General features: G+C 23.8%; 6 protein-coding genes across 6 annotated transcripts; 4 read left to right on the top strand and 2 right to left on the bottom strand.

Annotated features, from left to right (window-relative positions):
* Positions 1-721: 721 nt before the first annotated feature.
* On the top strand, positions 722-1,317 carry DICPUDRAFT_85120 (uncharacterized protein; the record flags this gene model as incomplete). Its single annotated transcript, XM_003294617.1, has 2 exons — positions 722-724; positions 985-1,317. 2 exons carry the CDS (start codon positions 722-724, stop codon positions 1,315-1,317), a joined length of 336 nt encoding a protein of 111 aa, XP_003294665.1.
* Positions 1,318-1,602: 285 nt separating this feature from the next.
* On the top strand, positions 1,603-2,901 carry DICPUDRAFT_159698 (uncharacterized protein; the record flags this gene model as incomplete). Its single annotated transcript, XM_003294616.1, has 1 exon — positions 1,603-2,901. The coding sequence occupies one exon, from the start codon at positions 1,603-1,605 to the stop codon at positions 2,899-2,901; it is 1,299 nt and encodes a 432-aa protein (XP_003294664.1).
* A 667-nt stretch (positions 2,902-3,568) lies between these two features.
* Positions 3,569-4,405, top strand: DICPUDRAFT_159697 (uncharacterized protein; the record flags this gene model as incomplete). Its single annotated transcript, XM_003294615.1, has 1 exon — positions 3,569-4,405. One exon carries the CDS (start codon positions 3,569-3,571, stop codon positions 4,403-4,405), a length of 837 nt encoding a protein of 278 aa, XP_003294663.1.
* A 79-nt stretch (positions 4,406-4,484) lies between these two features.
* Positions 4,485-5,936, bottom strand: DICPUDRAFT_43761 (uncharacterized protein; the record flags this gene model as incomplete). The annotated part of the gene is made up of 1 exon (XM_003294613.1): positions 4,485-5,936. A coding segment is annotated over one exon (1,452 nt), but the record flags the coding sequence as incomplete, so codon positions are not given.
* A 3,962-nt stretch (positions 5,937-9,898) lies between these two features.
* DICPUDRAFT_93258 (uncharacterized protein) lies at positions 9,899-10,640 on the top strand. The gene has a single exon (XM_003294614.1). The coding sequence runs from the start codon at positions 9,931-9,933 to the stop codon at positions 10,507-10,509; it is 579 nt and encodes a 192-aa protein (XP_003294662.1). The 5' UTR covers positions 9,899-9,930; the 3' UTR covers positions 10,510-10,640.
* A 197-nt stretch (positions 10,641-10,837) lies between these two features.
* DICPUDRAFT_159694 (uncharacterized protein) lies at positions 10,838-11,494 on the bottom strand (the record flags this gene model as incomplete). The annotated part of the gene is made up of 1 exon (XM_003294612.1): positions 10,838-11,494. A coding segment is annotated over one exon (657 nt), but the record flags the coding sequence as incomplete, so codon positions are not given.
* Positions 11,495-11,908: the final 414 nt, after the last annotated feature.

Raw genomic sequence — 11,908 nt, 5'->3', positions numbered from 1 at the left:
AAATTTTTTTTAAAATTACGTTTGATTCCCCCCTTCACAAATTATATATGGATACTCACCCTTATTGATACTACATTAGAGGGTGACACCACACCACCCATAACACATTCACTCCATACTTTTTGGTTTCTTTATTGTTTCCTTACATCTATAAAAATAATTTTTTTTTTTTTTTCCATTTCAATTAGCAATATATGTATATAAAAAATATAAATTTTTCCCCAAACCTAAAAAAAGAATAAAAAAATATATATATTTATTCAAATTATTATAATTAAATTTTTATTTTAATTTAAATACTCTTTGGAAAAAAAATATCTATTTTGAAATTTTTAGTTCATTAATTATGCAGCCCATATTAATTTTTAATATGGTCTTTGGTGTATCTAACGGTTAGAAAAATTCAAAAAAATAAATGAAACAAATTTTTAAATTTTTTTGAAATTTTTTTTTTTTATTTATTCATTTTTTAACACACATTCACACAGACATATTCACAGTTATATAAACTATATACCTATAGCTATATAGAATTTTCTTTTGTAGATAAAATAGCTGTATTATTTAATGCAAAATATAAATACATAAATAAATTAAAAAACTATATTTTTTTGTTTTGTTTTTTTTCATAATAAATTAAAATAAATAAAATTAAATTAATCTTTTTTTTTTTTTTTATTAAACTATAACAAATAAATTAACAATAAATAAATAAATAAAAATGGTAACATATAAAAACAAAAAAAATTTAAAATTTTTTGAAAAATAAACCACTAATTTTTTTTTTTTTAATTTTTTAATATTATACAACTTCAAATACAAAACAAAAATAAAATGATATATAGTCAGAAATAAAATCAAAAAAAGTATCTAAAAAGAAAACACCAGTTCAAAAATCAGTTAGGGCAGGATTAGTTGTAATTATCTTTATAAAAACATTAACAAATATTTGATTACTAATTAAATTAAATTTTATTTATATAGTTTCCAGTTGGTAGAATTCATAGAATGCTAAGAGAAAAAGTACCAACTAGAAGGGTATCAGTAATTTCAGCAGTTTATTTAGCAGCAATTTTAGAATATTTGGCATCCGAGGTTTTGGAATTAACAGTTAGTGCATTATCAAAAGATTCAAATGTTAGAAGAATTTCACCAAGACATATATTTTTAGCAATTAAAACAGATGAAGAGCTCGATGATTTAATTAAAGTCTCAACCACAATTGCTGGTGGTGGTGTTCTTCCTTATATTCACGATGCTTTAAAGAAGATCCCAGAAAAACAACCAGTTTCAAAACTCCCAATCAAACAAGTTTAATTTTATTTATATTCAAATAATATAGTTTTCTCATTATTAAAATAAAAATCAATAAAAAAAAAAATAAAAAAAAATAAATCAATTAAAAAAAGCTATAACTATATATAGTTATATTCATTGTATATTTGTATTTTTTTATTTTATTTTTTTAATTTATTTTTTTATTTTTTTTTTTATTTTTAAAATTTTGCGCTCATTAGTTTTTTTTTATTTATTTTTTTTTATTTAAAAAATTTTAAATTAATATATCTTTAACAGTTATTAGATATTAAAATAAAAGTAATAATGTCAGTAAATGCCAGTATTGACGATAGTTTAAATAATAGTAAAGTCGATGAGAGTGAACAGAGCATTCTCGATTCAAGTATAGATGTATCAAAGAATATACTCTCATCAATGGAGGTTCCATCATCTGAAGAACCAATTCAAGTTACACCAACTGATCAAATAATATCAAGAACAATAAGTGATATCAAAGCAAATAACGATAACATCGATGAAGATGATAGCCAAACTATAATGCCCAGTAATGAGATTATTAAAACAACAACAACAACAGCAACAACAATATTAAAAAAAGATGAGGAAATGAAGGATGAACATAAAGAAAATGAAAAACCACATGATGAAGAAATTGATTCTAAAGAAGAAAAAGAAGATAAAGAAAATAAAGAAAATAAAGAAGATAGAGAAGATAAGGAAGAGGAAGATAAAAGTAAAGAAGAAATGGACGAAGAGAAAGAGAAAGATAAAGAAATTGCGGATGAAAAAAAAGAAGAAAAAGAAGAAAAAGAGGAAAAAGAAAAATTAAATGAAGATGAAGAAAAAGAAAAAGAAGATGAAAAGGAAAAATCTTCACAATCATCAACTCAATCAAAATCTAAATCTAAAAGTTTACCAGTTAAGAAATATGATATTGTAGATTTAAAGAATAGTAGCATTGAAAAGAAATTATCAACACAGTCATCTTTAAATCCAATTAATCAATTACCACTACCAGATCCATTACCAGAAATTACAGATATTGTCGATAAAAAAACAATTGGAGATGTTTTATATTATTCAGTTACATTTAAAAACAACAGCATCGATAAATATTGGATTCCAGAGGAACTAGTTTCCCCAAAGTCATTAATAAAATCATTTAATAAACAGTTTGAAAATCTTTACAAAGTATTTGATATGTCACCCCCCAAATCAAAAAAAGAAGATGGAGACAAGGATGAGTACTACGATGATGAAGAATATTCCGAACCTGAAGAAAAACCAAAGACAAAAAAAAAATCAACAACAAAAAAAGTAACCAAAACACCAACTAAAGCAACAGCAAAAGGAAGAAAACCAGCATCTAAAAATGAAACACCAAAAAAAACTCAAAGCAACAAAAGAGGTAGAAAGAAAAAAGTTGATTCAGAATCATCAGATGACGAAAAAGTTGATTCAGAGCCATCAGAAGAAGAAAAAGTTGATTCAGAACCTTCAGAAGAAGAAAAGGCTACTAAAAAACAAAAGACTGTTGATTTTCAACCATCATCTAAGGGTGGTAGACAAAGAATTGCTACAAATAGGGGAATTCCAAAATAATTCAATAATAAATATAATAATAAATAATAAATAATAAATAATAAACTTACAGCAGGCGCAACGATAACAACAACATATCTATACTGGGTGTTTATAGATCATATAAAATAAATAAATCTAAAAACACAATGTTTTTTTTTTTCTTATTTTCGTTATCTAAACATTTCTTAATATGGATTTTATTTTATTTTTATTTTTAATTATTTTAACTTTATTTGTATAATTTTTTTTTTTTTTACATTTATAATAATTAAAAATATTATCCTATAACCCTAATTATAGAAAAAGTAATATGAAACTAATTATAGTCAGTCCAATGATTTATATTAATTAAGTATTAATTTTTTTTTCTTTTATTTTTAGAATGTTCTTTTTTTATTCAGCTTGGCATTCAATCAAGTATTTTTTTAAATATATTATAACATCTTTTCAGTCATGTTTCTATGGTTGTTGTTTATAAAAATTTTTAAATAATTATCTATAAATAAAAAGATCATGTATATATAGATTATATATGGTATATTTAGACAAAATTAAATGGTTTTTCGTTTTTGCATAATAATTTTTTTATGCGAAAAAAAAAAAAAAATCTTTATTTTTTATTAATTTTTTTTTTTTCATTTTTTTTTTTCATTTTTTCATTTTCATTGTATTATTTGTTTTTAAAATGTTTCAATCAAAATCATTGTCATCATTTATTGGTAAGGCTGTATCAAATAGTTTAAAAACAAACAATATTAAATTCAATACTATTTTAAATACTACCAATAGCAATAAACTTTTTACAACCTCATCAAAACAATCATCCTTATATATATTAAATATAAATAATAATAAAAAAAATGAGATTTCAAATAGTTTGAAAACAATTTTAAATAATACCAATAATAATTTTAACACAAATAACCACTATAGAAGATATTCAACAAATAGCAATAATAACAATAATAATAATAATAATAATAATACAAATAATAATAATCAAAGTAAAGATAATGGAGCACATTTAATTTTTGAAAATAGCAGACCATACATACACAAACTTTTATTTATTGTCAGTGGTGTTCAATTATGTTTATGTATATTTGTATTATCAGAGTATTATTTAGAAAGTGAAGATAATAGAAGCAAATGGATATTAGCAGGTGCTGTAGGTTTAACACTTATAACATTTGCATTCTTCCATCAAATGGGAAAAAAGGATATTGCATCAATCCATACATTTAATAAGGGTCGTGTAGTTCAAGTTACTTCATATGGCTTAAATGGTTTTCCAACAAGAAAAAGAACTTTCACACTCGATAGTATCATCTCTTCAAAATCAAATGATAATATAAAGTCACCAATTGTTAATCAAGATCAATCCTTCTTCTTTAAAGTACCAGGTGATTCAACCTATTACAACGCAAACTTAAAGACTTCTAATATCGCTGATCCACAACAATTAGAAAGAATTATTCACGCTTCAAAACAACCAAGCGCTCCCCCAAAGAAAAAGAAATAAAAATAAAAATAATAAATAATAATTAATAAACAATTAAAAAATAATTTAATATATAAAGCTTTTTTTTTTTATTTAAATTTTAACCTCTTGAAGGCATAAATAGTTCATCTCTTTTTTGTTTTGTCATTCTTTTTAAATTGATTTTGTTTTTGATCATCAAAGCAGTGGAACGATTATTTCTGATAACGAAAGCACCAACTACAATTAGAATTACTACAGCTACACAGGGTACAACAATTGCAACTGGTAACACCCAACTAGCTCGTTCTGAAGAGGAGCATTTTTTGAATGATGGTGATACCAATACGGAAAAATCTGGATCGATTGTCAATGACTCTTTAAAGTGTGGTAAATTTAATGCAATGATAAATGACTGTTTATTGTTGGTTAAAGTAGAGTTTGCTATTAATGAAGTTGTTATAAACGAGTATCTATAGTCGCTTAATACCCTGTTTATAAATCTACCATTTAATACTTTTTCATTTCTTGAAATAGATACATAGTTTAATAATTGATTGCTATCTAAAAGATCTTTGTCAATAGAAGTTTCTTTATCGTTGCACTTGTTGTCTGTATCTGTACCACTATCACCTACTAATGATTCTAATCTAAGTTGAAGTTTATTTAGGGAGTTTATAAATGGATAGCTAACAATATTTATAGTTATTTTAATTGAGTCTTTTTCTAAAGTTAATGCTAAACCTGCAAATTCATAGTCTTTGGCTTCTTTAATATCCTCGATGGTATATGTAATGTAGCATGATTCGGTGATATTTTGTTTGAATATGTGAATGTTACTGTTGTTGGTTTCATTTGAAACTCTCCACTTATTTGTTAAATTATGGGTATAGACTATATCATCAGTAACATCTAATTCTACTAATGATAAAATTGAAATTTCATAAGTGGTTTGTTGATTATTGATAGTGGTGGAACCTGATCCTTCATCGACTGTTGTATTTGAACCTGGGACTTCGATATCTGGAGCTTTTGTAGGGGAAGGTGTGCCTGTAGTTGCGCCTGTACTACCTGCGCCTGTACCACTACCACCACCTGTTGGTGCTTTTGAGTTACAATCAAAACCACCCCACCCGATATAGCATTTGCATTGACCTGTTGTTGTATTACAATAGCCATTTACAACACCGTTCAAAGAGCAATCTTTTGGACAGCTATAGGTTTCAGGGGTATAATAGAACATTTTATCACCTGTCCATGATAATCCATTTTGAATGACTGTTATTGACTTGGTACCAGATCCTGGACCAATAGTACAGTTGACAAAAGAACTATTAATAACATGGAGATTACATTCCAATCCACCAATTGAAACTGAAGGGTTTTTATTCACAGAGCCAAACCAACCATAAAGATTAACAACACCTCCTTTAGTTGATGTAGATGAAGCAGATGATAAGAAATGACTTGGAATACCACATGAATCACCAGTATAGAATCGATCACAAACACATTCCCCTGTCTTGGTGTTACAGTAACCCCATCCAGCACTTTCATTACATGTTGAGTTGCATGTTTTTAAACTACAGTCAATACCGGCCCAGTTGTTATTGCAGTTGCATACACCATTATAGCAAGTTCCATGGTTATTACAATTATTACTACAAGACTTTTGTTCAGTACAGACATTGTTAGCATCACAAATATTGACCTGATCAATTGCGGTGTTAACAGTAAAATGTACAATTCCAGATACACTTCAAATTCCAATAGGATCAATTGCGGTGTTAACAGTAAAATGTCCAATTCCAGATACACTTCAAATTCCAATAGGATCACCTTATAAAATGTTCACACTAGCAACAAAAAATTTAAAACCCTCTATTTATAGTATCACTAAATCAACCAATCAATTTACTTTTAATGGTTCAAACTTTTCATATAATCAATCAGATTTCGAAATAAAAATATTAGATACCGAATGCAAAATAACATTTATAGAATTTGATATAATAACTTGTAAAATGTCTGGTTTAATTTTAGAAAATAAAAATTCACAGGGTTATATAGGAAATACAAAGTCTGGTGAGGTTGTTAGTTTAGCTATGTTCCAATCTCCTTTGAATAAAGTTTGTGGTGAAATATTATTGAGTGATAATATTGATGATGCATATATATATCCTATTTGGGATAAACCCAAATTTTGACCATATAATGTTAATGGTGGTGTATTATTACTATCATATTCTAAATTTGGTATAATTGAACCTGGATCTAAAATATTTTAAAAAAAAAAAAATATTAGTATTTTTTTGACTTTTATTTTTTAAATAAATCATTTATACATACTGCAACTACCAAAATCCAATAAGGGATTGTTGGCAAAATTTTGAAGGAAATTATTTATATAACATATTTTACATTTTGGCAGAGAAGAATCTAGATTATTATTCGCTAATTGGCAATCAAAATTGCAATAGTGTTCTGGAATTGACTGTGAAAAGCCACAATCATTTAAATTTACATTTATAAGATTTTTATAATTCGATAAGTCGGGTAAAGAAACTGGGCCAGATTTATTAAAAAGATTATTGGTTATTGATCTAATAAACAAAGAATTATGATTAATAATTAATAATTAATGGTTTTATTGATATTATAGTGGTAAAAAAAATAATAGATTTCTTACATTGTTTTAATATTGCTTGAGAATTCTGGGAAAACCTCCAATCCTAAATTTTTACAACTAAAGATTTCTAATGATACCAACGGGTAAAAAGGATACACACCATTAAGATTACAGCCTTCGCTATCTCTTTCAAAAAAGACACCTTTTAATAATGGTTGGAGGAATAACTTATTTGTTGGAGGTTTAATTTTAAAATTTAAATATAAATATTGAACATTATTACTTGATGAGCTTAGATATAATAATGGGTATTCTAACTCTTTATCATATTCCAATTTAAATGTCCTGATATTGCTTAGAGTGGCCAAGTTATTGAACAAAAAGTTTTCCAATTTTGATGATAATATTAAAGTTACTATCTCGGCTTTTATATTTTTAAAAGATGGTACAGTTGCCGAGAGTAAAACACTAAATAATAATAAAATTCAATAAATATAACAATTATTTATTAATAAAATAACATTTTAATATGGAATTATATTGAGTACTTACATGCTTTTAAAATTGGTAATATCGGTATCTTGAAGATCATTAGGAAATGCTGGAGCATTCACTGATGATACATCATATTTTATGTCTCTATTAAAAAGGAAATAGTTAGTATTTAATCTTTTTATAGAATTTAATTTTTAAAAAAATAGTTACAAATTTGTAATTTTTTTAATGGAATTAAAATTTAATTCAAATATTGATTCCTTAATAAGTGTTATTGTTACATTATTTACACCTTCAACCAATTCTTTTTCTTTTGAAATAAATCTGTAATCTACAAAAAAAGAATCGTATAAAAATAAACTTTCTGCTACATTTTTATTACCCGAGACTCCAAAGGCATCTTGTTTGTATTTTAATCCTTGAAAAACTCTTTAAAAAAAGTTTGTTAGTATTGAATTGAAATTTTAATATTTTTAGATATGAAGATGACCATACATTTCATTTAATGGATCTGAAAAACAATTTAAATCGTTGTATTCTATTGCCAAATCTAAATTAGCTTTGGAGGAAATAGATCTAAATTATAAAAAAAATTATTAGAAAATATTTCTTTATTAATTTGAATTTTATAAAAAAAAAAAAGATTAATCACAATTTAGTTAAACGAGTTGCATCTTTTATATTACAAGTTCCCTTATATGAGTAGTTTTCTCCTGTAATAAAATCTGAAGAACATAATTCGACAGTATTTAAACTGAACAATTTAAATAGCAATTTTTCTAAACATAATTTATCATCAGAAAAAACTGTATTTATATTAAATAAAAAAGTTAAAAATAAAATAAATAATTTGAAAATCATTATATTTATTATTTTACTTTTTATTATTATCTTATATTATTTTATTTTTTATATTATTTTATATTATTTTATATTATTTGGAAATATTCGTTTGGGTTTTTGGTGGAAACGAAAAAATAATTTTTCGATTTTTCGAGAAACACGGAAAAAAATATGGTGGGAAAAAATATTTTTTAAAATAAAAAAAAAAAAAAAAAAATTTAAACAGAAAATTTTGTTTTAAAAAAACTATTGTGCGGTTGGTTCAAAAATGCAATTTTGAAATTTTTATATGGGAAATGTTTATTTTTTTCATATTAAAAATTTTATTTTAATTTTTTTTGTTCTGCATGTTTTTTTTTTTTTATTTTTTTTTTTTTTGAAAATTAATAATTTTTTTAATAATATTTTTTTGAAATTATACTGAATGAAATAAATAATTTTTTTAAGTTTATAATTGCATATGCTATTTCATTTTTTTATTAAACTTTTTACTTTTTTTTTTTTGGAGTAATACTAACCTTTTTATACTTAATATTTAAATTTTATTTTTTGAAATTATATTAATTATTAATTTTCAAAAAAAATATAGCTGCATTATCATTGGGGTATTAATGAAAACAAAGTGTAGCAAAATGGCTTTGAAAAAAAAACAATTTTAAATTTAGGGTTGCAGTATTAAATAGGGTTTAGTTCGAATGATTTGAAGATACTTTCAAACTAATAAATGAAACAATTTCAACATTTTAAACAAAGATATCTTTACAGAACATAGTTTAATTTCAATAAAAGATCATTTAATAAATAAAAAATTATTCAACTATACATTAAAAAATAAATAAAATAAATAGAAAAAAACAAATAAACAAATAATATTATTTTCTAAAAAATAAAAAACCAAATCTATTTTTGGGTTTTTAAATTTTTTTTATAAAATAATTTTGCACCCACTCATTTAATGTGTTGTGCAAGGTGGCACTAAATTTTTTCCTATAAAAATAACTGATTTCAAGTGGGTGAACTTTTTTATTATAATAAAATGAGGTCATCATCAGTGTGATCAGATGGAGGTCATCATCTCAATAATTATTACAGATACTAAAAATTCAAGTTGGCTCTTTAAATAAAAAAAGGTAAATTACAAATTATTGTGCTGTTTAATTAAATTTTTTTTTAAAAAAAGGTTAATTTAAATAATAATACATAAATAAACAAAATTTTTTTATTTTTGTTTAATATTTAAAAGTTAATATAACAATAAAATGCAAAAAATTATCACATTGTTATTATTATTTATTTGTTGTATATTAGGTTCAAAAGCTTTTTATATTAGTGATCATTCTAGATCATTACCAACATCTGGTGGTATGTAAAATTAACACAATTGGTTTATTGATATAATATTAATTTTTTTTTTTTGTAATTTTAAAAAATAGGTACTGTATATTTTTGGGGTGATTTTGGGTATGATATATGGTCCAATTATTTTTACATTGGTAGTAATTTGGTTAATATTACTTATATGGATCAATATTTTGCTCAGGGATATGTTTATGGTGGATTTGGGTATGAAGATGTATATGTCTACAAAAGTGGATATCAAATGTATTATGAATATGATGGATTTTACTATGACCCCAATTTATGTGAAAATGACTGTAACTATAATGGATATTGTGAAAATGGAACATGTGTTTGTTATTACCCATACTATGGTAATAATTGCAGTAGCTATTCTAATGACACTAGCAGCAGCAGCTATAACAATGATGATGAAATATTATGTGATGTTTATGATAACACCCTCAGAATGGACAGCTACACATCAATTACTTGCACTGTTATTGGAAGAGCCGAATGCTATGATGCAGTTGGAGGTGCTAGTGTATTAGTAGATTATCCAAATAATGTTACATTTGTAACCAACTCATATCTAACTAATTCAGTTCTTTGTACAGGTGGTCATATTATATGCAAAACTGCCAATGTTAAATGTAGACTTGACGTGTATGGCTATCTCCATATTAATGATAAAATAACCCAATTGAAATCCGTCTCGTTCAACCGTAATAGTTTAAGGGGTCTTCAAGGAGGAGCTAATAGATCCAATGATGCCAATAAATTAATTTCACCTCTAGTTTATTTAGTTTCATTAATTTCTTTAACTATTTTATTAATTTAAATTAAAAAAACAATTAATAAATAAATATTAGTTATTGCATTCAAATATTAAAATAAAAAAAAATATTTTTTATGTTAGGTGTGTGTAAGGTGGTATTTCTAAAAATAAACCCCACACATATTACCCCACGCAAATATACACACACATAATTATTATTTATTTTTTAACATGGAATGAATAATAAATAAACATTAGTATTTATTTATTGTAACATAGAAAAATTAAATTAATAAAATTAATTTTATTTTTTATTTTTAATTTTATTCATTATTATTTTTTATGATGTTTTTTTATAAAAATTTTTTTTTTTTTTTATAAATTTAATATTTCAAGCAAAACAATCATAGTTTCTAAAATTATTAAATGATTCATAATTAAAAATCATTTTAAATAGTAAATTATCAATGGAGTAACCTTTTTTTTTTAATAACAAATTGGTTTGTTCATAAAAATCTGATTGTTCTAGTGGACCCCAACAATTGATTTTTAAAATATCATTGGAACGACCAATGGACCATGCTTCAACTTTATTCGCTCTAAATATTTCAGCCAATTCTGGGATTACAGATCTTTCTTTATTGATAAGGATTAACATTGCATGATACATCGATTTAATTTCATAATTTTTTAATTTCTCTTTGAAAAGTGAAAGGTCATCATCAAAGATTTTAATTGCACATTCTAAACCTTCAATCATTTCTTGTTTTTTATTCATTGAACCAAATGGTTGCTCTAATTCTTTAAGAAATTGGTTTACATAATATAGGTTTTTGAAGTTTTGACAGTACTCCAAAATTATTTCCATTGCAACAAAGCCACGATAAATATTTTTTCTGTTACATGATGCCAAATACTCTTGAGATTTAAAATCATTTAAAAAATCTTTTGCACTTTTTAAAGACATACAAATTGTAATAAAATCGTATTGATCACTATTACGATATTGGGTACAACAGTTTTCAAATTCTTTAAGATCCATTTTTAACTATTAATAAATATATTTAATAAATAAGAAAAATATTTTTTTTATTATATATAACTATTATTTTTAATACTATAACTATAATTATTTAATAAATTAAGATTGTTATTTTATTAGAATTATTATAAAATTATTTAATAATAATAAAAATAATAAAAAAAAAAAAAAAAAAGAAAATTATATATTTAATTTTTATTTGAAAAAAAAAAAAATAGTTTAAAGTTTAGAAAAAAATACAATATAAAATAAAATTAGATTATTAATATTTTTATAATTTAATTTTTTTGTTCCCAAGGGAATGAGTGAATGGGGTTTTACATAGATAAAAATAAATAAAAAAAAAATACCACAAAAAATAGCACTATTGAATTATGGAAATATAAATTTGGTAAGAAAAAACCTTACACAATAAAGTAT

Source organism: Dictyostelium purpureum (assembly GCF_000190715.1).
Source record: "Dictyostelium purpureum unplaced genomic scaffold DICPUscaffold_602, whole genome shotgun sequence".
Classification (NCBI taxonomy): Eukaryota; Evosea; class Eumycetozoa; order Dictyosteliales; family Dictyosteliaceae; genus Dictyostelium; species Dictyostelium purpureum.
This window is presented reverse-complemented; position numbering and strand designations above follow the sequence as displayed.

Excerpts from the sequence above, each read along its gene's own strand:
- DICPUDRAFT_93258 (XM_003294614.1), top strand. The coding sequence starts at position 9,931 with ATGTATTATGAATATGATGGATTTTACTATGACCCCAATTTATGTGAA.